This window comes from Choloepus didactylus, chromosome 5 (assembly GCF_015220235.1).
Source record: "Choloepus didactylus isolate mChoDid1 chromosome 5, mChoDid1.pri, whole genome shotgun sequence".
Taxonomy (NCBI): Eukaryota; Metazoa; Chordata; class Mammalia; order Pilosa; family Megalonychidae; genus Choloepus; species Choloepus didactylus.
The window spans coordinates 37,849,780-37,876,280 of NC_051311.1; the positions used below are offsets into that span (position 1 = coordinate 37,849,780).

A 26,501-nucleotide genomic window follows, 5' to 3' on the forward strand; every position below is an offset into this window, starting at 1 on the left:
CCACACGCCTCCAAAGCCACCCCGCACACACTCTGTGCTCCTCGGAAGTGCCGGGCTCTGTCCCGCCCCACTGGCCAGGAAGTTCCATGGCAGTGCCTTTGCGTGGCCTTCTCTTCCTACCTGGAATGCCCCTATCAACCCCCCCTCCTCAGGGACCCCTTTCCCGACTCTCACTCACATCTAGCTCTGTGCTCTCCTGACACCCTGTTCTTGCCTCTACAGAGTACAGTACTCAGTTGGGAATGCAATGTTTACAAGTCTGCAAATTGCTTAAAGACAGGGAAAGCTTACATTCTCTTGAAAAATACCTGGCAGTTAGCATGGTACCTGGCGCATAGTAAATGCTCTGTAAACGATGACAGTATTGATGATCATAATTTCCCTCATCACCACCAGAGCAGGGCTGCACCAGAACAATTCTGACAAAGCATGACTATGAGGGTCCCTGTGGGTGCCCCAAAAGGTGCCTCCCTCTATCAGTCCCCAGCCTTGAGAACATCTGCCTTTCTTGACGGCCCTCAGACAGGTCCCAGCAGGGTCGTTCTGTTGAGTAGGTGAAATATGGCTGTTTGTGAGGCATGGGGTATGAGCATTTGTGGTGGTTTGAAGCTATATATACCCAGAAAAAACATGTTCTTAAATTGAATCCATTCCTGTGGGTGTGGACCCATTTTAAGTAGGATGTTTTGATGAGGCCACCTCAGTTAAGGTGTGACCTATTCAGGATGGGATTTAATACTATTACTGAAGTCCTTTATAAATGGAATGAATACAGAGAAAGCCATGGAGCAAGAAGCTGAAAGCAATGAACCCCAGAAAAGAAGGGAAACCAGCAGACACTGCCATGTGCCTTGCCACATGGCAGAGGAGCCAGGGATCGCTGGCAGCTGGTCTTCAGGAAGAAATGCCTTGATTTGGGCATTTTCACAGCCTCAAAACTGTAAGCCTGGAGGCTAAAGATTCCCATCTTTTAAGCTGAACCATTTCCTAGGCTTTGAGCAGCCTAGGAAACTAAAATAGCTCCATTTTCATTTGCTAAACATCGCCCCTTTCCTGCATCTTATAAAAACGTAACCACTCCCTCCGCCACTCCTCCAGGACCTCATCTTATGATGACTTAAGTTTATGAAATGATTAGATGTTGGAGAGACCTCGGCACCATAAGGATTCCAGGCCCTTGGAGGGAGCTCTGAAAGAGAGCTAAGGGCATGAAATGGAAGAGGGAGACAAGTTTTTGCTGATTTCAGAGTTTTGCTGGCACCTAGCTTAGCTTCTGGATCTCTACGGCTTAAATCTCAAAGTGAGTCCTCATTTCAGGGGAATTAGGCATTGTTTTACAACTTTTCCACTTCCCTTGCACTCCTTTCGGATTTGGAGGAAATTCTCCAGAGTGGGTTCTGTAATCTGCAACCTGTAAGAAAAAAGGGAAGAGAGGCTTGCTTAGGACATCTTGAAGAATTCACTACACACACACACACACACACACACACACACACACACACACACAAATGGATTGGCTCACCTCCCACCAGGGGATTACATTTCCTGCCAAATCAATGAGACAGAGACAGACAGAGGTTGAGAAGAAGGAAGGGCAAGAACAAAAAATATGAAATTGGAAAAAGGAAATTGGTAGAAGTCAACAGTGAGTGACAAATTGATGGCAGTGTTTTTGAACACTCACTGTGTGCTGGGGGCTAAGAATGAAGGAAGACGGTTTCTGTGGATGGCTGGATGTAGAAGCAGAAAGGAACAGATCCCATCTTGGTCACTAATGTTGTGTGACTCCCTTGAAAGTTAAACTTTTCTCCTAGCATGTCTCTTGTCTCCCAGACTAGGAGGCAAGCTCCTTGGGGGTGCAGCCAGGTTCGCCTCCACCCTGCTTTTGACTCAGCTGGCCCTCCCTGACTTCTTTAAACACCCCCCTCTCCCTCACAGCATGTCACCAATTTCTGAAGAGTCCACCTTTTGAGCACTCCTCACATTTCCGCCTTCTCCATCCCCACTGGATCACCAGGCAGCCAGCCTCCCGCCTCCTTTAACTCCCTGCTGCGTTGCCAACAGCCGCCTTTCAGTGATTCCAAATCTTTTCCTAATGCCCCACTGGCTTCCCACTGCCTACAAAATAAAGTCCAAGCTCCTTAAACTGAGGTGCATGCTGGTTTACAGGTTTGCGGAATGAAAGAATGGATTTTTCTAGTTAGGCCACGTGGGGAATAAAAGGGCTAATACTCTGTGGAGCCCCATTATGGGGTTTTGTTTTGGAGTCTGTGCGTGGTCAACCAGTGGGAAGGTACGGTCATCGTGATGAAGGCTGGGTCCCTAAAGCCACCTCCACCCTCAACCCAAATCCACTTGGAAGTTAGCCGGACTAAATTTTTGGAAAAGCCCTAAAGGGTTCAGGAAATCCTGCTACCTCTAGGACCTAGAGGGATCAGAGTTGGGGGTCACCCCTCCCCGCCCCCCCCCTCCCCGGCTCAGTCGGCAGACCTGGGAGCCGGAACTGCTCTAACGCGAAACAGCAGACGAGCACTCCGGGAGGCCTCAGGAGCCCGCGATGTGGGATTCCAGCAAACACCCCTTTCGGTCGAGCAGACGTAGCGCACAGACCCGAGGGGGAGGCGGAGGCGCAGGGGATGGGAGGCGGCGGGCAAAAGTGGCTGATGCGGTGGGCGGGGCCTCCATGGCCCCAGCACCGAGAGCGGCGGGGCCTCGACGCGCTGGGGGATTCACTCGCGCAGTGTCCGGCCCGAAGGCGAGCGTCCCGGCACCTGGGAGTGAAACCGACATCTTCGGAAGCGTGCAACCACCCCCTCCGCCGCGCTCGCACGCCACCCCCAGCGGCACTGGGGGCGGGGGCGGCACCTCCCCCTTCCCTTGCGCGACTTCTTTAAAATTCGGAGTGCGCGCGTGATTTCCCACTGAAAGCAGACTGTGGGCTTCCTGGGTCGCGCTCTCCAACCGTCCCTAAGTTCCCCTCGAGAGCCCCTCTAGCAGCGTCATAGGTTTGAGAGGCTAAAAGGATCAATTTTCCCGGGTAGCTGCAAGTAGTGGCCGGCCCGAGTCGAGTTACCGGGCTTGCGTCTCTCCTCCCACCCGGACTGTGGGGAGCTCAGGCTGAAGACAGACCTTTCCACCCACCTTAGCCTTCGCCTCCCTCTCCCTGAACTCTAGCTTTCGGGGGAAGGTGGAGGCAGGGGTGGGAGAGGGGAGGTGCCCAAAGGTGCAGCCCGGCAGCTGGGAAGGGCTGCACATGGAGCCTTCCCCACCGTCCACGGGGCGGGCGGGTGGTAGGTAGTGGGCGAGACAGGCGAAGGCGGCACTGGGCACCGGGCGGAGAATGGTCCCGGGAGAGAGGGGAGGCTGCTGGAACGCGGGGTGGGGGGTGGAGGCACAGACCCGAGAAGTGGGAGGGGACAGGTTGAGGGGTGGTCTCTGAGGAGGAGCCTGGCTGGACTTCATTGTTCGGCACTCAACCGCCCGGGGCGAGCTGCGCCCGGCCAGGAGGGCGCGCGTGGAGGGTTTTGCCTCGGAAGTGTCTCTCCTCCCCTTGGCCGGTGGGCGCCAGCGTGAGCTCCCCACGAAGAGGCGGGAGCTTCTCTACGTGCTCCCCTGAGCGCCGAGGTCCGACTCGGCTTGGAGGGAGGGGCCTGGTCAGGTGGGGTTGCGGGTCTTTCGAATGGGCGCCGGAAAGGGGGTGCAGTCGGGCTAAGGCAGGTCTTTCTGGGGGAACACGGGAGAAGGAGGCTGACTCCGGGGTGGTGGTTGTGGCGGGCGGGCCATTCCCCGCTTGGTCCGAGAGGGAGGGCGCGCAGCGAAGCCTCGTGGTTGCGAGTGTGCGGCGCGGGTGGCGCAGCTGAGCCGCCCCCAGCCGCGCTGGGGCTCGGTCGGCGCTTCGCCGGCTCGCCGCGGTATGCTGGGTCGGCGGCGCCCGAGGGAGGGCAAGGTGGCTGGTGTCGCTTCCCTGGCGCCGCTGCCCTGGCCCACAGCTGCACCCTGTGCCTTTGGCAGGAACCAGGGCGCGACTCGGGCCCCCCACGATGGTCGCGGGCCGCCTCCGCAGGGAACCGCAGCGCGAACGCCGGGGCGCCCCTCCCTAGCAGGGTCCGGCCTTCTCCTCGTCCCCCGACCCGGCCGGCAGGATGGGGGGCGGTGGGTCGGCCTTGAGGGTCTGCGCAGACCACCGCGGAGGCATCAACTGGATCAGCTTGAGCCCCGACGGGCAGCGCCTGCTGACCGGCAGCGAGGACGGCACCGCCCGGCTCTGGAGCACGGCGGACGGCCAGTGCTGCGCCCTCTTTCAAGGTAGAGCCCTCATCGCGCGGCCGCCCCTCCCCCGCGTCGCAGCACCCCCACTCCGACTTTCTCCGACTATCTTTCTCGTCTTCCGTCCTCTCACCTGGATTCTTTTCGGAGCCGTGTCTCAAACAATGGGGCCTCTCAGCCTTTTCACCAACTGACACTTTCTAAAACTCCAGCCCTCTGCCCATCCCAAGACCACGCACGGAAGAGCGCTCGCCTGGGGCCCAGCGTCCAATCAGCTGAGGGCACGGTGGTCTGGGCTGGGGTGCAGAATGGGGGTGCGTGCCGAGGGCCGCCGGCCTGCGGGGACTAAGATCACTTGTCAACCAGCTGCCTTAAGTCATTACCGTTAAAACAATTTGAACAAACAAAAAGAAATCATACCTCTAACCCATTAACTAAACAAAGACGTCACTTTTTTCTCATTTGCCCATAACCTTTGGCCAGACATTTCCTCTCTCTGGGCCATTATGGTTAAATATATATATATATTTATATATATATATATGTAATATTTGTCATTGGCTTGTTATGTGCCGACACTGAACTGTGCATTACAGGGTGATTTCTTTCCATCATCCCTACTATTATTCTACTCTTTCAGACATGGAAACTGAGGCACAGAGTTTAGTAACATGTGCAGCATTAAGCAGCTGGTGGAGTTACAATTTGAAATCTCCCCATCCATATCTCCCTGCCCTGCCCTCTCTACTGCATCAGCTGTCCAGTGTAGGGGATAGGGGAAGAATCACAGAGCAAAGTTTCCAAAGTTTTACGAAATTGTTTAATCAGTTTTGCATACTTGAAAACATGAAATTTCAGATGCATTACATATAGTAAATGTAAATATTGCTTCATGGAACAGTTTGATATGTGCTATAGATTTACTTATATTTGTGTACTTATTTGGGAGCTTGATGCCTTTTTTCCTATGAGCCCTTGTAAGAAAGTCCACCCTGGATGGACTGTGAACTTCTTCCCAGCTCTGACCCTCTGCTGTTGCCAGAGCAGCATGTACAGTTCCCTTGATGAGGCACAAGGCTTCCGGTGTTATGTACAATTATTTATCATGGGCTGATTTTTCCACAATAATCAGCAAATTCTGGGTGGCCTGCCCCAGCCCTTCCATTTTATGTGGGCACAGGGAGTACAAATTAGCTTCGATGATGGCTGATTCTGACTCTTTGTTTTAAACGAAAACGATTGTGATAGATATTTCAAAGCCCAACAGGGATGGATTTTGGATTACCTGTTACTTGGGAGTTGGGGTAGGTGATGAAGAGTTGGCCACAAACGAACCCAACTCCCACCCCACCCACAAACACTCACACACACAGTGTCGCAGTCAACTGGAACAAGAGGATCTGGGCTCTGGAAGAAATTTAATATCCAACTTGCTTTGCTTCCCAAATGTGAATTTATCTGGAGGGCTTTCAGAAATGTAGGTTCTTAGGCCCCTGCTCCAGCGATCCCCGGGGGATCTAGAATTGGCATTTCCAACAAGTCTTTGGGTGAGTCTGATGCTCCTTGCAGGTTGGGGGCTCCATGGGCTAGTTGTTGCCTTTTGAGGTCCCAGAGAGAATGGGTTTACCAGAGTGCAGAAGCTCTTCCTGTAACTCTTCTTGGTAAGCTATGAGCACATTAACTTTTTAATAAATGGAATTGGTTATCAAATGCAGTAGGTGAGCTCACAGTGAAAAAGAAGGCTTAATTGCCAATTATTCTATAAAAAGAAGTGCTTTTAATGCAATTATCCCCCCCCTCCTCTTTTATCCATTGGGTATCTGTTTATTTGGGAGCATTTTATTGGATCAGTGGGTAAAAGATAAGCAATATTTCCCAAAATGGCAGTTCCTGTGCTGTTCTGTTCCCATTGAGAATTGGACTCAACCTGAAGATTTTTGCTATTCTCACTCTGGCTATTCCATAAGCTTCCTTGTCTCCTAAAAGCAGCTTCTAACATGGTTGGGGGTTGGAAGGGCATTTGTTTTTAATTCCATGGCTACAAACTGCGCATTCCTATTTAATGTGAGGTGCCAGTGTGCAGCCAGTGTGTAGCCTCGAGGATGGCTGCCAGTCTGCGTTAACCCCCTCCTCACCACCAGTGAGCAGGATGGGCCATAATGGTCAAGAGCCTAGGGTCTGGAGCCAGACTGCCTTGGCTCAAATCCCAAGTAACTTAACTTCTTGTGCCTCAGTTTTTTATCTGTAAATTGGGGATGACAACAATAGTAACATAGCTGCATAAGGTTATTGTAGGGACTAAACCAGTTAATAAATAGTTCCTGGCACATGGTATTGGCTGTCTTATCATAAATTCCTAAATCGACAGGCACAAACTGGTAACCTAATAGCATCTTGCTGGCACTGCACCTTGCCAGGTTCAAAGCTCTATCTCTTCCGCTTCTCCCAACAAGCCTTTCATATCTGCGTTCTGCGGATGAGGAAACAGGCTCAGCGGGGCTAACCGAACCACCCAGGTTTACCCTGCCAGAATGGGAACTAAGGCCTGGACCACTCCCTCCTGTCCCAGAGTTCTCTCCTCCCCTACTTGTTTGTCCTCTTGGGTTGACTGTGCTTCATGGCTGTGCTGGATTTGAAAATGCAAGACTCTTGGATCCTGCCGCAGTGAATTTACAGATTAGATTGAGAGAATGATTGCTAAACTGAAGAGCTATGTGCAGTAAAACTTCTGAGAAAAAGGAACTTACTGTGAACCGGGTCCTCGGGGCTTGCATCTTGGTCCAGGTGGGACTTGAAGCCAGGATTGGATTTGGAGAGGCATAGGGAAAGAGGGAGGACACCCTGAGCTCCAGGCATGGTGTAAACGAAGGCATGGGGGTTGCACTTCAAGTGGGTCGGGGAATAAAGAAGAAGCAGAATAGGCAGAAGCCTGGCCTGATGAGAAGAGGTGCATTATTTTCTCTTGTGAGCTCACAACTGCATACATGTTTTTAAAAGAGCATGGGGGGAGCAGAGGGAAGGCTTTCAAACATAAGCAAATCACTATGAACTTTGTCTTGGTCTAGGAAGGATTCCATCAAAATGCCCAATTTGTTCTCATTGTGAGTCTGAAGGCAGCCTGTGTAAGTAATTTACTCTTAGCTCTTTGGAGTCCACTGTCTCTGGTGACTTCTCTTGCTGTCGGGTGCATCCAGGGAGATGGAAGGGGAATAGTTGGGTCAACATCATGGGGAGGAAGAAGACTGGGCTTGAAGTAGTGGGTGCCTTTGCAGCCCCACTAACAAGTGCATCATCCCACTTGGCTGGGAGCTCCAGGGAGGTTGGCCTACACGGTGGACAATGGCAGCTGAGCACGGAACCTCCCTAGTGGGGCCAGATCCCACCAGACCATGTGGGAGGCAAAGGCTGCTCTCCTTGGTTCAAAGTGGGGGATTCACAGATACAACGTGAGTCCCCGTTGGCTTTGTCAGGACAATTGGAGCTATGCCCTCCATGTTCCTGGAGCTCCATGCGTCTGCTGCTCTGGCTTTCTTAGAGAACCCATCCCAAAGCCCGTCAGTCAGGGTGCTGGCAGGAAACAATATGCACCCTCAAAACAGGATCATTCTCAGGGAGTTTCAGGAAGGGACACAACGTGGGCAGAGTATTAGGGGAACCACGGTCCCTGGGGCTCGGACCAGCTGGGTAGAGCTAATACTGTTCTTTGGCCTGAAGGAGCCGGGGGTGTGAGCCTCCTCTGCAACCCAGAGGGCTTCCTTGGAAGGCGGTGTGACCTTGGTGTGAGGGACATATCCAGCCCAGGCTGACTCTGCAGGGAGGAGTTGGAAGAAACCATATATTGACCTAAAGTCTCTTGCTGGGGCTCCCAGTTGTCTGGGCCCAGTGGAAATGGGAGAACAAGGGAGCCTACCATTGTAATCTAATCAGGTAGGGGGAGTAGCCAAGAGCAGAGTGGACAAGAGAGGAGGGCAAGCTGGAGGCAGAAACGGAAGACGGCTGGCTTGGACCGGGGCAGATGGCCTCCTCCAGCTCCCTCCATGGACAAAAATGCCCCTGGAGGAATCCATCCTGGGATAATGCCAACCTAAGGAGAAAATGGGTGCCAGGCTCAGAGCTCAAACACCCCTGTCATCATATGGCTGTTTTAGTTTGCTATATACTTTGTTGTCCAACACTGGGACACTGAGAAAGGAAGCCCCGTTTTGTTTTGTTTTTTAATTCCGTTCTATTGAGATATATTCACATACCATACAGTCATCCATGGTGTACAATAAACTGTTCACAATATCATCGTATAGTTGCGTATTTATCACCCCAATCCATTCTTGAATATTTTCCTTACACCAGAAAGAATCAGAATAAGAATAAAAGATAAAAATAAAAAAGAACACCCAAATCACCCCCCCCATCCCACCCTATTTTTCATTTAGGTTTTGTCCCCATTTTTCTACTCATCCATCCATACACTGGATAAAGGGAGTGCAATCCACAAGGTTTTTACAATCACACTGTCACCCCTTGTAAGCTACATTGTTTTACAATCGTCTTCAAGAGTCAAGGCTACTGGGTTGGAGTTGGGTAGTTTCAGGTATTTACTTCTAGCTATTCCAATACAATAAAACCTAAAAAGTGTTATCTGTATAGTGCATAAGAGTGCCCACCAGAGTGACCTCTCGACTCCATTTGAACTCTCTCAGCCACTGAAGCTTTATTTCATTTCATTTCACATCCCCCTTTTAGTCAAGAAGATGTTCTCAATCCCACGATACTGGGTCCAGATTCATCCCTGGGAGTCATATCCTGCATTGCCAGGGAGCTTTACACCCCTGGGTGTCAGATCCCACGTAGAGGGGGGAGGGCAGTGATTTCACCTGCCCAGTTGGCTCAGCTAGAGAGAGAGGGCCACATCTGAGCAGCAAAGAGGCACTCAGGGGGAGACTCCTAGGCACAATTATAAGCAGGGTTAGCTTCTCCTTGCAGCAGCCAGGGAAGCCCTGTTTTTATGCTGAGCCAAAAAGCATAGTCCAGCTTGGCCAGTCCACCCTGGGGCAGGAGTGCCCACTGCAGGCTGTCTTCTGCCCCCACATTCGCAGTATTATTTCAGCAAGTTCCCAGAAGGCCTGGGTCAGGAGGCGGCTTTGAGCTTTTCGTGTATATAGAGGGAGCAGTGTGACTTTAAACTTCAGCAAGAGAGCAAGTTCATGGGGTGTGGTAGAACGGGGACTGTGTGTGGGCAGGGAAGGGGGGAGGGCTGACTACGTTGGCAAGAAACCCCTTAGTCTCAGCATGTTCTTTTTAACATAATAACTGCATCTTATCTGCATTCTTCATCCTTCAAAAATATTTGCTTTTAGTTTGTCTTTTTTGCTTCTCTGCACAATTCTGATAGCTGAACAGATGAGGCATTGGGAGTCTCTGGAGATGCAATTGGGGCCCCATGATTCCTTCCTTTCTTCCATCCATCCCTCCCTCCCTCTCTCCCAGGAGCAGGGAGGGCAGGGGCATCCACAGTGCTCCATGGGTGGCGGGCATGGTTTCTCCCAGCCATGGTGGGCCCCCACAGGCCCACATCATCTCTGGTGTTCTGCGGAATATGGGTCAGAGATGTCCTGTGGGATGGCGCTCTGTCTCCCAGGACCCCTCTGCTGGCCTGGCATTCTGAACTGTGACTCACTGCTGCTTGTGTTTTCAGAAGTGGGGTGGGTGGCTCTGTCAACAAAACAAACCCCAGGGCTTAGCGGAAGGGGCTCCCACAGGAGAGCCTTGGACGCCACAGGGCCGCGCTGAGAGGGCATGGGGTCAGCTCGGACCCAGGTGCAGAGATGAGGTTTTTTTTGTCTTTTTTAACTTTGAAAACTTACTTTCATTATTGCATCTTTTTTTCAAGTCTCTATTTATATCTGGTTATATCTTTATTGATTCACAATCAGTGTATATATCCTCCCTCCCTTTTTTTTTAACTTGCTCATCATAAAAATGGTCCCACATTTCATGGTCTTTATTATCCCTGTTTTAACAGCTGGATTTTCATTGAATTGAGGTGCCATAATTTACTAACCACACTTGATTTTAAGTACTTTTCTTGGCTTAATTTACACTTTGCTCTTTACCTCTTTACCTTCCCGCATCTGAGATGCCACATGGCGGGATGGACGCAGCCGGGCTTTCAGGTCTGTGGATCTCAGGGAACCTCTCTGAGCTCTCTGAGTTAGCGCCGGACCCCAGGGTCCTCAGAACTACATGAGACAAGGCCTCGAAGGGCCCCCACGTGCCCAGCACCTCACTGAACTCAGTGCATGGGGCTTCCCTTTTGCCCACCGCTTCTTTTCCTCCTGGGAGCCTCCTGTGAAGCAGTTAAGGCAAAATCCCATACTCAAGTGAGGAGGACTGGGGGCTCCTTTCTGTCTGTGCTCTGAGCCCTCCTGACAGCTGGGGAGGAGAGGAGCAGGGTGGAACAGATCTAGTCTCAGGGAAAGTTTGTTGACAATCTTAAAATATTTTATGAACTTTTGGGGGTTGGCAAAAGTCTGAACTGTTTGGCCAAATGCATTCTGCCCTTAACTTTTAAACCCGCGTGTATTTTAAGGGAAACATGATCTGTAGTTTCTTCAAGTGTTTACTTAAATTCGCACAAACATTGTTTTCTTAAAGAGTCCTGGTGGTATCTGCTATCCAAGAAGACTGAGAAACTTTTCTTTCTTATTTTTTTAATTCTGTTTCCTAGAACCCAGGAAGTTGAGTTCTTCCAAGAGTAACCAAGCTGAAACCCAAGACCGAAAAAAAAAAAAGTGTGAATCAGCTTGAAACTACCCAGGAGACTGTAAATCTCTGTCTGCCTGATACCAGACATCTAGGTGAAATTTTAAAATTTGATAAAAATCCTTAACATAATAAATAACGTGGCATTGAATGTGTGGATATTTGAATTCATCAGTTTCCTCATCTGAAAAATGGCACTAAGTTCTGACATTCTTGGATTCTATTGGTTTTCTGGTCTGTGAATTCCTTCCAACATACCCAACTTCAAGTTCCTGTCAAAAAGTTATCATTTGCGGTGGAAACTGCTTCCCCTGGAAGGTCAGGCCCTATAACCAACTGCTGGGGCTGCTTAGTCAGGTTGGAGGCATAAGGGTTGATCCCCGTGGCCAGGGTGATAGTCAAAATATCTTAACCACGGGGGACACCACCCAATAAGATGGGGTAGCAGCCAGTGGGTCAGTCATGTGCAGACAGCCCCTACCCCAGGCTCTCTGCCTGGTCCTCCCAGCTGTCTCTAGACCTTGTGGTCTCCAGCCTCATTGACCTGCAGTCTAGCCTTTGTGAGCTACTCACAGTCCCCCAGCCTGCCCCGAAGGTCCCTGCTCCTGCTTTGCATTCATTGTGTTCTCTCCCCAGCGTGCTCTTCTCCCTCCACGTGTACAGGGAGATGCTTCCTCCCTCTTCACGAGACCCGCACAGGCTCCTCTGTGTCCAGCCACTGCCCACACAGAGGTGTAGACACCCTGCTGACTCACCCCCGGACCCTGCTCTGCCCCAGCATAGACCTCATCTAGACTCGATTATTTCTCTCTCCTTCTGGGCTGGGTGCTCTCATGGAAGGCAGGGAATGTGTCTTATTTATCTTTGCATCTGCATTAGTTTCCTCTGGCTGCTGTAAAAATTACCAAAGACTTGGAGGCTTGAAACAACATAAATATATTCTCTCACAGTTCTGGAGGCCAGAAGTTCGAAATTGATATCACTGGGCCAAAATCAAGGTGTTGGCAGGGGCTTGCTCCCTTAGGAGGCTCCTGGGGAGGATCTGTCCCTTGACTCTTTGGGCTGTTGGAGGGCGCCAGCCCTCCTTGGCTTGCAGCCACATCCCTCCAGTCTTTAAGGCCAGCATCTTCAAATCCCTTCTCTGTCTGCACATCACCTTCTCTGTGTGTCACCAAATTTCCCTCTGCATCCCTCTTAAAAGGATACGTGATGGCATTTAGGGCCTTCTCAGATAATTCAGGAGAATCTCCCTGTCTTGAGATCCTTAAGTCAATCATATTTGCAAAGACCCTTTTTCCAAATAAGGTAATATTTATAGGGTACAGGGATTAGGACCATAAGTAGTGGCCATAATTTTGCCTATCATAATATCCAACCCCACACATAAAAAGAACAGCTAACAAACAGCACATGCTGTAACTCAGTCTGCACAACAAGATGTGAGGTACATGTTGTTAATAACCCCATTTCAGATGAGGATGTGGAGGCACAGAGAGGTTAAGTAACTTGCCTACAGGCAGTAGGCAGCAGCACCAGCATTCTAGCCCAATTTTAGGGGCTACTAAGGTCACACCCTCAGCGTCTACACTCCTGCCTCCATTAAGTCAGGTTTTTGAACGACTGAGTGACTACAAACAGATGAAAAGGAGAGGGACGGAAGGAGAGGAGGGAGAAAGAAGAGAGTGGAAGAAAAGGGAGCAAAATAATTCAGGGGTCCAGGGTGAGTTCTCACTTGAATTGCTCCTGGTACCCCAGGGTTTCTTGAGACTCTCCCAGACTTAAATTGTCTCTTAAAAGGCCAAGTCAAGTCTGGACTTGTCTGAAACATTCTCTGCCCCTGCCTTCCCCCCTTTCTCCTCTTTTCAAACATTCTTCCCAGAAGAAAAACAACAGCTGGCACCCACTGGTATGCTCACGTTTCCCCTCGTCTGCAGGACACGACAGCTACGTTACCTTCTGCCAGCTGGAGAATGATGCCGCGTTTACGTGCAGCGCTGACCACACCATCAGGAAGTGGGACGTGCTGACTGGGCAGTGTCTGGCAGTTTACCGAGGACACACATCCATCGTGAACAGGTCAGCGTGACCCGTGCCCCTGGGCAGGCAGTTAACGAGGACTTGGCCTCTGGTCGTAGGAACCTCCCTCCCCCGGTAGGGCCCGAGGGGGCAGAGATGTGGGACCTAGGGTTCCTGCCCTGGAGCAGCCTAGATCTCTGGGGAATTCCAGATGTGGACCCCTGGGGAGGTGGTCAGTAGCGCATAGTCATGGAAGGCCCAGAACAGAAATTTCCAGAGGCACAAATTCTAAATACCCGGGAGTGCTGTTAGGAATTTGTGAGGAGGCGGTTGGGGAAGGGGCGGCCCATTTGCTTTTCCGGTCTCCAGTGCAATGAACTGTGCCTGGACACCCCCTTCCCCCACTTGGGGGCCCTGGCAGCACAGCTACCCCCTGCTAGGTGTTGGGAAAGGCACTGGAGCCTGTTGCTCCCACTGATGGGAACAGATTCCAGAGGAAATTGCTTAATTGATAACCGATGGTAGACCAGGGGCTTGGAGGGGGAGAAAAATGGGAATTGTTCTGAAGACGGAATCAAGGATATTTTTAAACCTCTCCTTCCCATGTTGTTAAATATAACCCACTCCCTTCCCCTTCTCAAGGAGGTTTGAATTTTTCCTCTCCTTATTGAATTTGGGTCTGAGCTGAGCAATGGAAATTCCTTTGCTGATCAGATCAATTTGCCGCTCTTTATTTAACTTGTGGTGGTCGCCCAGGCCGCGTCGGACTCCAGAGGGAATGCCCACACAGGCCCCATAACCAGGGGGTACAAGCTGCTCCAACCTTCCAGACCTGACTTCTGTCCCAGAGACTAATCTGAGTGAAGGAAAAGGGTTCAGTGCAGGCAGGAATCTGGAGGGCGTTGCTGTTGGGTGGTATGAAGCTGAGGCTTGGGGTGAGCAGAGAAGAAAGGATGTTCTCAGCCAGAAGGACCGTGTGTCCAGCCTATGCCTGGGTTGGGCATGGGGGAACTGATGAGCTTAGCGGTTCAGCACAGCAGGGGAAGGAATGGGCCAGACTGATCGTTTCAGGTAACTGGAGTACTCGACGCCTGCAGTCAGAACAGTCAACCAGCAGGGCAGGGGACATAGAGCATCCCTAAGCAAAAGAATACAAATAAACTAGAAGATTTCATCCCGTTGACTCAGGGGATGGTACTGAGTAGAGAAGTTGGGAAGGGACCCCAGGGGAGCATCCGAGCTAGCCCCCTGCTTCCAGCGGTTGAGACTTGGAGAGCTTTGGAGACGTGCCTGGGGACAAGCAGACAGAAGGTGGTGGAGAAGGGACTAGAATTAGAACTCTGGTTGCCTACAGCTCCTGCTAGCCTCTTCCCACCACCTGTCTTTCAGGAGAAAGAAGTTTGCCACTGAAAAAAAATGTCAGGGTGGCGTGAGTCTCCTTTTGTGAGGCAGCTGGAAAGGCTGACCAGCAGATAGGGGCTGCAGGGAGAAGGCCATGCCCACTGTTGATCACCGTGCCTGTAGGTTACCATTTGCTAGCCCGAAAACTAGTAGCTGCTTCTCAGAAGTAAATCTGGACAATTAAGGTTAGAAATTATGCTCTTCCGTATTTAGACTCTCCTGTCCCATCACCACCACATACATCGGCACACGTGCTGTCTTTGAATGATCAGCTGTTAGAGACCCATAGCTCTGTAGAGAGTGCATAATTCAAGGTCACAAATGTACAAAATTCCTAAGATGGAGATGTGGAATTCACATGCTCTCGTTTTTTAGAGCTGGCCCAGGCATGTGAGGCCCTGGGAGCAGCTTCAGTGGCACCAGGCCAGGTGTCCCTTCTTTGCACACCCTGCCACACCTGCTCTTCTCATGTGTCCCCTACCCCCCACTTCAGGCCCTAGGGCTCTCCCCTCTCTTCCTCCCAGAACGTCACCCTTTGGTGCATGTAGCATCAAGTTATCACTTTACTGTAGAATATACATCTCGTGAACATCATGCCTATTTGGAGAGTAGGGAAACAGCCAGTCAAAAATAGAGAATTCTTATTTTCTTGCAGTTCTGTTTCACTAAATGACTTGCTGAGAACTAGACCTGTCCAAAGGACCCTAGAGATGAAAGGCATGGGTGGTGTAGAAAAAGTCGGAAGGTGTCTTCCTTGAGTTGGTCAGTCTCTCCTTCTATAGTCCTTGTCAAACTTGCCAGCAAGACGTTTTAGAAGAGGCAGCCCAAAGGTCAGTGTTGGTCATACTTCTGATGCTGAGATTCAGCTGGAATCCTGAACCCTTGGTGGGGATCCTCTGTCCCCACACAGAGGACACTCCTGGCAGGTGTGTAATCCCCTGTTCCAGCACCCCCATCCCAGCACCCCCACTCCAGCTGTGGCTTTGGCCCCTGATTCGGTTTGCTAAAGCTTCCGGAATGCAGTATACCAGAAACGGATTGGCTTTTACAGTGGGGGTTTATCAGTTCACAAATACACAGTTCTGCGGCCATGAAAATGTCCCAATTAAGGCATCAACAGGACGGTACCTTTTCTGAAGAAAGGTTGATGGCATCTGGCATTCCTCTGTCACATGGGAAGGCATGTGGCTAGAGTCTGCTGGTCCTTCTCTCCCAGGTTTAGCTTCTGGTTTCTGTAGCTTTCTCCAGAATGTCTCTGGGCTTCTGTCTTAGCTTCTTTCCTGGTTCTGGTTTCAATGGCTGTCTCCAGAATGTGTCTGTTTCTGTCTCTCTTAGCTTCTCTGAGCTCTCTCTGTCCATGAGCTCTCTTAAAGGACTCCAGTAAAGGGTTAAGACCCCCGAATTGGGTGGGTCACATCTCCATGGAAACAACGTAATCAGAAGGTCCTGCCCACAATAGGTCTTGACCCACAAGATTGGATATAAAAGAACATGGCTTTTCTGGGGTACATAATAGATTCAAACCAGCACAGCCCCAAAGCCCTCTGTGGTCTCCTCCCCTGGTGAGAGTGGAGGTTCTTAACAAGGATGTATAAACCCTTTGAAGTTACATGTAACATTCTGTATGTAAAGACAAAGGTGTGTTTTTTTGGGGGAGAAGTTCCCGGCATTCACCAGAATGAAAATAAGAGTCGTGCATATTTTCTGCTTGGGGAGCCTCTCCCTCCCCTACCTGCTGGCCAGTTCCCTGCAGGAGCAGAACCACAGCCTCTTGGCTCCTCCCACCCAAAGTTCCATCCCCGGAGCCTTGGCCCACTTGTGTGTGTCTTGAGTCCCAGTAGGGCTGTGACCCTAGAGCTTGGGTGTCTGGCCAGCAGACCCCAGCCCAGATGAGGTTCGATTCCTTGGCATTGGCCCCTACCCGCCATCCCCTGGCAGCTTTCTGTCATGACTGTGCCTTTGGCTGACACTCACCTCAGCTCCTCGTGGGACCTGACCTTTATGGAAAGCCACCGATGGGCACACTCTCAGGGACCAGTGTTCTGAGAGTGATGGGAAGGGCTGCTCTTGGGCAGTGAGCACAGAGGCCTTTCTTCACAAGTCACCCATGTCTCTAAGGACTCTCAGTCTGAAGTGCCCCTGCCCAGCTACTTGAGTCTGGCCTGTTTCTAGAGTGACCAGCTTATCCCAGTTTGCCCAGGACTTTCCCAGTTTTAACATGGAAAGTCTTTGTATCCCCAGAAACCATTCAGTTGTGGGCACATGGGGTGGATGGCCATCTTGCCTGTCTCCCTCCCTCCCTCCTCCCTCCTTCCTCCTCCCCTTTTTCCTTTCCATAACCATTTATTGAGGGATGAGGGTAAAGTCGAGGTGAACGTGAAGGGAATTCAGATAACTGCAAGGGTGAATTCAGGGAGGCTTCCTGGAGAAGGAGGGCTTTGGGCTGGACCTTGGAAGGTGAATGTGCCAGGTAGAGAGAAAGGGAGAGGCTGATCCAGCTGCAGCGCAGAGTCTGGCTGATTAGGAGGTGGCGTGGATCCCAGCAGGAGACAGCAGTGTGGCTGGGAGAGGATTTGAGGCCACACCGAAGAGACCTTGAGGCTGGCTTCATTCTGGGTGCTGGGGGGCCAGACACTGGGCCTCCTGCTTGGGGCCCCTGACATTTTGAGACATGGGTTGTCTCTGAAGCAGGGGGCCTGGGATCCCCTTTCCCCTTAATTTTCTCAGATGTGGATCTCCTGTTTGCTGGAAGCATTTTGTCCTTCTCCATTAGCTGGACTCTTTGCACACGTAAGCCATCAGCCAAAGGACTGCTGCTGTCTGCCGTGGCCTCGCCCCTCGGGGGATGGGGTGTATATAACCCTGTGCCTGGCTGGGGACTCCGTGCGGTCTGACCCCTCATCCTTCCCTCCTGCCCCCAGGATCCTGGTGGCCAACAGCCAGCTCTTCAGCAGCTCCTATGACCGGACAGCTCGCTGCTGGAGCTTGGACGAGGAGCAGGCGTTCCAGGAGTTCCGGGGCCACCGCAACTGCGTCCTGACCCTGGCCTACTCTGCCTCCTGGGACCTCCACGGCCCTCCCTGTGAGCTGGAGGAGGACATGGCCGGGGGGCTCCTGGTGACAGGCAGCACTGATGGCACAGCCAAGGTGTGGCAGGTGGCCGGTGGCTGCTGCCACCAGACACTGCGGGGCCACACGGGCGCCGTGCTGTGTCTTGTGCTGGACACAGCCGGCCGCAAGGTCTTCACCGGCAGCACGGATGCCACCATCCGGGCCTGGGACATTCTGAGCGGGGAGCAGCTGCAGGTGTTCCGGGAGCACCAGGGCTCCGTCATCTGTCTGGAGGTGAGACCCGCCCTGGGCCACAGCCTCTCTGCCATGGTGATTCCAGGGCCGTCCTCACTGCCGCTGCCCCTGTGCTTGTTTCCAGAGCCACCCCACGGGGCTGGGCCCAGGTCCACCAGAGCCCAGAGTGGGGGTCGGCTGTATTCTCATGTGTCTTTGTACTGCCAGCGTAAGGATTGGCAGCCTCCTGGGAACTGTTCCTCACAACCTGGAGTCATGAAAATGGACCCCCACCGTGTTTGTCAACTGACCAGTAAATCCAATAAAAAGGATTTATTAGCCATGTAGGAATTTAGCAGAGTGGCAATATGCAATGTAGAGGCAGGCCGTGGTTGAATCCCAGCCCTGTCACTATCCACTTGACTGTGGACAAGCCACTTAACCTCTGCACCTTTGCTTCCTTATTTGTAAAATGATAAATGTCCATAATTCCTAAATTAGAAAATTCAGAAAAATGAAATGTTTTTTTCTAAAGCTTGACACCAAAACCCACCTGACCTGAAGGGATACAAGGCTATGTATGTAGCTTTATATATCCCACTTAATGTGAGTATCCATACCTCTGCCATTGAAACAGTATGCTTCCAAAATCCACAGAATTCTGAAACACATCTGACGCCAAGGTTTTAGATAAGGGATTGCGGATGTGTAATCGTATTCACCTCAAGGGATTGTAGTGAATTAATAGAAGACACGTAAAGCACCTGAACTGTGCTTAGTACGTAGTGCATCACTGTCCTTGTTGTGTTATAGTTAAGCATCTAATAATGTGCTACCCTGGGCTTGGCAGTGGCCCACCTGCTAGATGTGATCCCCCCCCTCTGCTATTTATATTAAGAGTCTAGATGTTTCTGGCCCTGATCTTGGCCAACCACTTCCCGTCTCTCACTTCCTACACCTGAAGGTGAGTGGGTTGGGGCATGGCCCTTAGCAGCACCTGATTCTCTGTGAAGCCACAAATGAAGCAAATGGAGATGGGTCCAAGTCACATGGCCCAGAGAAGGGTGTCCCTGGCGGTGGCTTTCACTGCATTCATTCCACCAGGGAGCTGGATCAGAAAGTCCTGTTTTTGGTTATGGGAGCTCCATGGCCAGTAGAGTGGAAAAGGGGTTCACTTTGGCTTGAACAATGGAATGACCCTCTGGCCCCTCATTGCAGGCCACCCTGAACCCCAGAGTGGTTCAGGTCCCTTGATGCTGGTTTGTTTTGCTTCTTAAGCTGTTTTATGGAAATTGCATTTTTTTTGTAACTCAAATCCTGCTTTAGGATGTTGTGATCAGTTGGAGGGTAAACACTGAGCTGTGAGTCATCCATCTGGTTTCTAATCCCATCTTTGTCACTGGCTGTGTGGTCTTGGGCTCCTGGGCCTCAGTTTCCTCATATGTCAGATGTAATAACAGCCCTTCTAGTCTCGTGGGTGGAGACTGAGAGATAACAGACATGAAAGTGGTCTGAGGACACTACACATAGCTGTGGAAGCCCCAGCTCGTTTCTTCTAACAGTATGTTGCGGTGGGACCGTTTGCTGTGAAGAATAATTTGTCAAGTGGAGGGTCGCCCTCAGGTATGCGTTTGCTCTGAGCTGGACAAAGCAGGAGCGGGGCAGGGGCGCGTGTTGGTGGTGGTCGTGGGCGGAGCCGGCGATTTTCCCTTCCTGGTCACCAAGGTGAGAGGAACCCCAGCCTGGAGCCCGACTTGGGAGTAGAAAAGGGAGCGGGCCAGACCACCGTGCAGGCGGATGCTGAGCAGGGAGAGGGGAAAGCACAGCCCTTCCCTCTCGGGGGCCCTGCCCCAGGTGCCTGGTGGGACTCCCCGCTGCCCCTCCACAGGGTTGCTCTGTGGCGTCCGCGTGCGTTTCTCGGCGGAGCGGGAGAAGCCGGTGTCCTGCCCGAACCAGGGGTGCTCCACTCAAGTCCCGGCAGGGAGAGAGCGCACGGGTTAGAGAGTGAGCCCAGGAAGGGCTGGGGCCCCGGTTGTGTGCTGTGCCTTTGTTTTCTTTCCCTTCGAAACAAACAACCAAACAGCCTTCAAAGCAAATTGAGTGGGCAGAGGAGAGGGAAGGCGAGAGGGAAGATGATGTCAGAGGACAGGCCGGTGGGCTCTGCGATGGGAGCTAAGGGAGTGAGCATGAGACCCCAGAGAGGGCAAATAGTGGGGCCGCAGGGGCTCGGAGGAGCCGAGACCCCCAAGGAAGGCTCCGTGGAGGTGGGGTGAGCCTAGGCAGGAGGAGCAAACAGGAGGGCCAAGCAGGCGCGGGGAGGCAGCATGGTGCCGGGAGGGGGCGGGGTGGGCAGTGGGCACTGAGTGCTGGTGGGAGGCAGCCTCCAGCCCGCCCGGCAGGTGGCGGGGGAGCCGCCTCTTTCCCAGGGTTTGCAACAAGCTCGGGTCCGGAGGAGGAGCGGGGTGGGGGGAGGCCTCGGGGCAGCCGCCGCCATCGAGCCCTCGACTTCCGTAACTGCGAATGGGCGTGTGTATCTCTCCATTAGCCTGTGGCCTCAAGGACTTGGGGCCTAGCCGGGTGTCAGTTAAGTGAGTGAGTGAGCGAACTGATGAGTACAGCGCCTTGTGGGAGCGCCACACCATGCAGGGTGCTAAGGAGGGTGCGGAAATCAAATCTAATTGTATAATAACCTTCAGGCGCACAACTAAACTCCCTGTGTGGGGTTACTTTGCCCCCACAAGCACAAACCGTAGTTTCCAGGGTAGGTCCACGGGAGTGAGGAGTAAAGCGGGGGTGGAGAGGTGGGGTTGGGGAGACAGGTCAGGGAGGACCTCGCCCAGCGGGGTGTGGGAGGCGGGGGCGGAGGAACCCCAGTGGAGCACTCAGGCCTCTGGAGTAGGGAGGTGGAGAAGGGGACCCCGAAGGGGATGTGCTACCGCCAGCACCAAATGGGTTTCTGAAGGGATTGATGGGTAAGTGGGAGGAAGCACATGCTTTGTATAAAGAGCAGCTGGCTCTTAATTCAGTAAACATCCAATTATTTGGTTGGTTGGTTAGTTACATAATAAGCTATTATGTTGCACCCTGCCTCGCTCCACAGTGGGTTTGCCATAGAAAAGCCCGCGTTACCCACCGTGGTTGGGGCTAAGGTGCCCTCAGCAGGGAACTGGGGTTACTATTTCTGCAGTATAATGTTTCCCACTTTTCAGAGAAACAATTCAGTAGAGAACCCAGCACTAACACTCTATCAGATCTTTCCTTACTGATTTAGAAAGGATGGCAGGAGTTTTCTTGTTGTTAACATTGGACCCAGTTGGGGATGACCAGCTTGTGTTCATGGCGTCTTTCCTGGTGGTGGTTGGTGGTGGTGGTGGCGGGTTTCCTCTTTGGATTCTAGATGGAGAGGAGTTTCTCTATTCTGTTTCCTATCATTTTGCCCCCTGGATAAGAAATCAAATCTAATTGTATAACCTTCATTTTAATCCCTTGGGAAATGCACTTGAGTGTAAAATTTAGGTGTTTTGCATTGTGTATATTGGCTTTACCCACTTCCAAGAGTCCCTCTTTCCCCCATAACAGGTGGGGAAAGCACCTTTTTCTACATTTTCTGATCTGCTTATGTTTAAAGAACTGTCGTGCTCAGAACCCAGAACTTTCCAAGACACCCAAACTCACTGCCCAGGGCAGATTCCCATGGATTGAGGAGCAGAATTAGCCTCACTAGCTGGAATTTTTCTGATAGAACAGCTGAGTAGTTGAGACCGTATAACTCATAGAAATGAGGATTTTATTTTTCTCTTCACTTTCTTGGGATTTCTTTCATTTAATACCTCTCAGAAAATTAGAATTTTTGGAGGCTGGAAGGCTGCTGTCTTACAAGTCACATTTTATTAAGGTAATGGAAAATACGTCACCTGGATACAGAAAGGTGGTTTACGATAAAGATTGAGGAGCATGTAGCTCCTGGAGCAAAGGGCAGGAAGTTAGCCTCATGAAGGGGTTTCCGGAAGCAGGAAGTCTGGTTCAAGGTGCTCTGACCCTTTTCTGGGGCCTCAGGGTGTCTCTCCCTGCTGCAGGTTGGCTGCGTTCTTTTCTCTCTCCTGTTTTCCTGGCTTCTCTCGCCATGGACCACCCATGGCACCTCGGTTCAGGCCTCCAGCTGAGAGTCTCTGGAGGTGCCACTTGTCTGATTCCAGTGTCCGTGAGTGGCTGCGTGACTCTGTGGGGCCTGTGACAGCCCTGTGTATAAACCACTGCATCCTTGGTTGATCTCCATGGTCGTCATGGGGCTGCCCAGGGAACGCAACGGGGCTCCTCTAGCTTCTGTTCTCACTCCACTAGAAGGAGGTGTGTGGAGACTGTCCTTTTTCAGAGAGGATGATTGAGGCAGAGAAGGTGAAGCCATTTGATCGACTTACCCAGAAAGACAGGGTCCAACTTCCCTGTGATTAAGAAATGACTCTTAAAGCACGAGTAGTGGAAACGGGGAGGACGACAGGCCCCAGGCCAGGCCCCTTGGTGCCCCTAACCCCACAGCCCTGCTGGGAGCCCAGGGCCCCGAGAATCCAGTCTGCTTATTGCAAGGCCAGGGCTGATGGCTGTGGCTTCAGGCAGGATCCCGATCGTGCCGGCCTCATCCTTCCCATCTTGCAGAGAAGGGAGCCCACACAGCTGGTACCCACTGAGACGGAGGGGTTGGTTTCTGATGTGGTGGGGGTGGGGTGTGGATGGAGCCCTGGATACCATCTGTTTTATTTTAATTAGGAGAACGTCCCAGTTAAGAGCCTTCCCACGGCTCCCGTTCCTGTTGCCACTCCCATCTGGCCCCTCGGACATTCTTTCTTTCTCCAGTCTCTGACCTTCCGTCACATCTTGGTGCATCAGAGTTGGTTGAACTTTCCAAGTCGCTGCTTCCCTGACAGCACTCTCGTTATTGGGAGCCCTTCGGGGCCACTCTGTAAGTTCTCTTTCTCCAGGTCCGCTGGGCCCCCGGTGTGTGAGACGCTTGCTGACTGTAGCCCTCACGTGGCCTTCGGTTTGCGGTGACTGACTGTAGGAAGTGCATGAGCCCATCTAGTTGCCCCTGGTTCACGAAGGCCTTGCTTCTGAGAGGGCAGTGCACCTTAGCATAGCTGCCTCCACACAGCTCTGGGAAGCACACGGGGTGGGACGCATGGCGCTGCTGTTGTCTCCATTTTCAGAGTGGAAAGTGGGATGTACAGGTAGTTTTGTTTTCCCTCCCTAGTCACCCAGCCATGGGGTCAGGGACACGGACGCATTGATCTGTCTGTGAAACGCTTGTCTCATTCCCCACACCTTCCCCCAAGTAAGGGAGAAACCTCTTGTTAACATTCAGTTTTCTTCCTCTTTCTGTGACCCCTGTATGTACAAATCTAGGTCAACACATGTGAGATTCTGGGAAATGATTTCTTACGGACCTCTTCCCTGAATTCCATCTGTGAGTGCTTTTAAAACACAACCCTCTCACAGCAAGGTGAGGGGCAGACAGCCTTCCCAGGAGGCCCCTTCAGAGACAGGCGGGGTTCCTCGAGGTTGTTGGAGATGTGATAATCCTCCGTCTTAAATGGTTTTGTGGACTATTTTGTGAGCCCCACACCCTGGTGGCCTCACCTCTGGAATTGTTTTGGAGGGAGTGCCTGTGCTTGCAAATTGAGAGCTGAGGGGTTGTTGCTCTACAGTTTCCTGTTAGGGCAAGTGCAGGATACCTACTGGGATCCTGACTGAGCCTTTCGATGATGGCATGTTGGATTTCCACTATGAACGGTAAACAGGCCAAGTTCCTTTTGCTTGTTGAGATAAAGTTGTGGGCTGCCTTTTCGGAAGTCAGGGAAGAAAACAGGAAACTCTTTACAGAGTTAGACAGTCTCATCATCCTGCATCAAACCAAGGGCCCTGTGTGGATGGGGCAGCCTCGCAGCATGTCTCACCTGCCCTCCTGCAGTCCTACGGATAACTCAGAACCTTCCAAAAGCCGAGGCAAGGCCTGAGAAATTGGCCAAGCCCCAGAGGCCTCTGCCTACCCTGTTGATACGGAAGGTGCCTCCAGGGTAGAGCACGTCACCCCCTTTCCCAAACTCAGGGGACAGAGCTGGCAGCCACATTGGTCTTCTCTAGATAGGGTTGGGCCAGCGGAGAGGCGAGGGCTCACTTCTAAATGACAAACCCAAAGTCAAAACGGAAGTTGGACGTCCAGTCTGTAACTGGCTGCTGACCACTTGGGAGCTCCCGGTGGTCCGGGCTCCTGGCTGTCCTTGTGAAGAAAGGGAACATAGAGTTCCTTCCCTGTCCCTTCAGAGTTTTGTGTTTTTAAAAATTTTTTTAATTATAAGGCATTTCAAACTTAAGTATAGAAAATAGCAAAATGGATGCCTATGTGAACCCATACCCACTTTCAAAATTAGATCTTAACATTGTTTTTTTTTTTTTTTTTTCTAAAGAAATAGAACAGTTCAGTTACAACCAGAAAGAGAAAGGGAAGGAATTGCTGGGTGTGGGGGGACCCTCTGAGGGTGACGGGGCTGTACGCTGTCCCCATCTCATCTGCAGCACTGATATCTGTGCTGCATTTTTTGTTTGCAGGAGCACTGTTATAGCAACCTCATGTGAGTCTCAAACCCTGAGAAGCTGGTGGGCCAGAGATTGCCTAACCCTATCTGAAGAAGACCAATGTGGCTGCCAGCTCTGTCCCCTGAGTCGGGGAAAGGGGGTGACATGCTCTATCCTGGAGACGCCTTCCATAATCAACAGGGTAGGCAGAGGTCTCTGGGGCTTGGCCAATTTCTCGGGCCTTGCCTTGGCTTTTGGAAGGTTCTGAGTTATCCGTAGGACTGCAGGGCAGGTGAGAGATGCTGCGAGGCTGCCCCATCCACACAGGCCCCTTGGTTTGATGCAGGATGATGAGACTGTATAACTCCGTAAAGAGTTATACCGTTTTTTTAGGGCTCACAGGCCCCTGAGGAAGGAGAGAGTGTTGTCTTTATTTCATGTGAAAACTGATGCTCAGAGAGTGTAAGTAACTTGCCCAAGGCCTCACAGCTGGCAAGAGGAGAGCCAGGCTTTGCACCCAGAACCCTGCATCTGGGAAACCCATGCTTTTCACCACCGCCTTAAGTGAAGAGGCTGGCTGACAAGTCTAGGATCAGAAGTAGGCTTCTGTTGGTGAGATCAGTCCCCCTGTGCCATGCTGGAGTGGGGGAGCCTCTCCTGAGGCCTTCGCTTCGGATGCAGAATTTCAAGTCTGGATGCTCATCCAGAGCCCATCTGTCCTCTCTGCAGCCCAGTGCTGCTCACATCCTGGCCCAGCTGCTTCTCATTCTCCTTTCCTGATGTACGGCCTCATGGAGCAGAGCAGAGGTGGAGGGTTCACAGCCCCAGGGACCATGGCAGCCGAGCCCCAGGCTTGCAGGCCTCATTCTGCTGCCTCCATTGATGGATTACCTTCACAGGGAGACTCAGGAGAGAGGCACCGAGCCCTGTCTCCTCAGAGCCCCGTTGGCTGTGGGAACTGCTGTGGGACCTGACCTTTGGTCATGAAGCGCTTTGGCATATCCCTGTCACAGTCTGTCCTGCCTTCCCCATCTGCCTTGGACTTCCCCTGGCCTCTCTGTGCTGCCCTGCTGCTCCCCATGGGTGTCCTATCAAGAAATCAGCCAAAGTGAACAGGGAGGCCTCAGCCAGCCAAGGACAATAACGCACGAAGCTTGTTCTTTGGCCTCTGGTGGTTCAGGGTTTGTACTTTGAAAGTGTGTTGCTTGATCATTTAAAAACAAAAGTGTCAACAGGCCCTGAGTCGTTAGGTCGTGCAGTAAGGGGAGCAGGAGGGCTCTTTCCAAACTTTGTCATCACCAGCCATGAGCACTCGGAGTGCCTGCTCGTTTGAGGAGCTGGGTGGCACTGAGATGCGGAGCCACGTAGCCTGGATGTCCTACAGTGGGTCTCAATTTCAAACATTCTGCCCATATCCACACCCCTTATTATGAGTCCATGAGTCTCAGTGGGTAGTGTGGAAAACACAGTCACTGGAGGTCTTGGAAGAGACTCTCCGGAAGCTTCCAGTGTGGTTGGGGAGATGGCCAGAAAACACGGGGCCTAGCAGCAGTGGTCAGTTTGTTGAATGAGACAGAGGCAAGCAGTTCTGTGGACATCGTGAGGAGGGGATCTTCGTTCTAGCCCAGCAGGACAAGAGTTGAGGGGCTTTCTGGGCAGAGAGGACTTGGGAGCAAATATGGGGAGGAGGACACGTGTCTGGGAGACAGTGGTGACACGGCAGCCTTGGAGCAGGTGTGTGAAATGGAAACTGGGATTCACGGCCCCCTGAGAACTCTGAGCACTGGTCTGAGGTGGTGACCCTTTCTCGGGAAGTGGAGGCAGCCGTCAAGCGGGCAGTGTGCCGAGCCGCCTCAGGGAGACTGATCTGGCTTCCCTGCCAGTGCCCTCCCTTATTGATGGCTAGAGACCAAAATCCCAGGGGGTGGCAGAGACGGTGGGAGAACTGAGCGCTCATGTGCTTGAAGCCCTGCAGACATAGATAGACGCCACCTCGTCTCTGGACTAGGCTGTCCCACTAGGGTCAGGGCTGGTTCATCCCTGTGAACTAGGACAGGCTGGTTGACCAGGGCTGCCTGTAGACAGCAGAACGTTAGAGCAGGGGTCTGAGGGACGGCAGCAGCTGCTCGCCTGCTCGGAGGGAACCCGTGGCCACAGCCTCTGCGTCCCGGGAGGCCGCGTTTTCCTCCTTGGGCTGCCACCCCTTC

The 26,501-nt window shown here is 52.1% G+C and overlaps 1 protein-coding gene across 7 annotated transcripts in view; it reads left to right on the plus strand.

Annotated features, from left to right (window-relative positions):
• Positions 1-3,433: 3,433 nt before the first annotated feature.
• The window catches only part of WDR86 (WD repeat domain 86), a 64,910-nt gene continuing 41,842 nt past the window's right edge, over positions 3,434-26,501 (plus strand). For 3 of the 7 annotated variants that reach the window (XM_037835787.1, XM_037835784.1, XM_037835785.1), the window contains exons 1-4: positions 3,435-3,658; positions 4,012-4,305; positions 12,960-13,101; positions 17,364-17,787. In XM_037835787.1, coding sequence (XP_037691715.1) covers positions 4,143-4,305; positions 12,960-13,101; positions 17,364-17,787 — 729 coding nt within the window. In that variant the 5' untranslated portion in view covers positions 3,435-3,658; positions 4,012-4,142. Of the gene's footprint in view, positions 3,659-4,011; positions 4,306-12,959; positions 13,102-15,909; positions 17,233-17,363; positions 17,788-26,501 lie in introns of those variants that run through there. The other 4 variants (XM_037835782.1, XM_037835783.1, XM_037835786.1 and 1 more) reach the window with 4 other exon arrangements.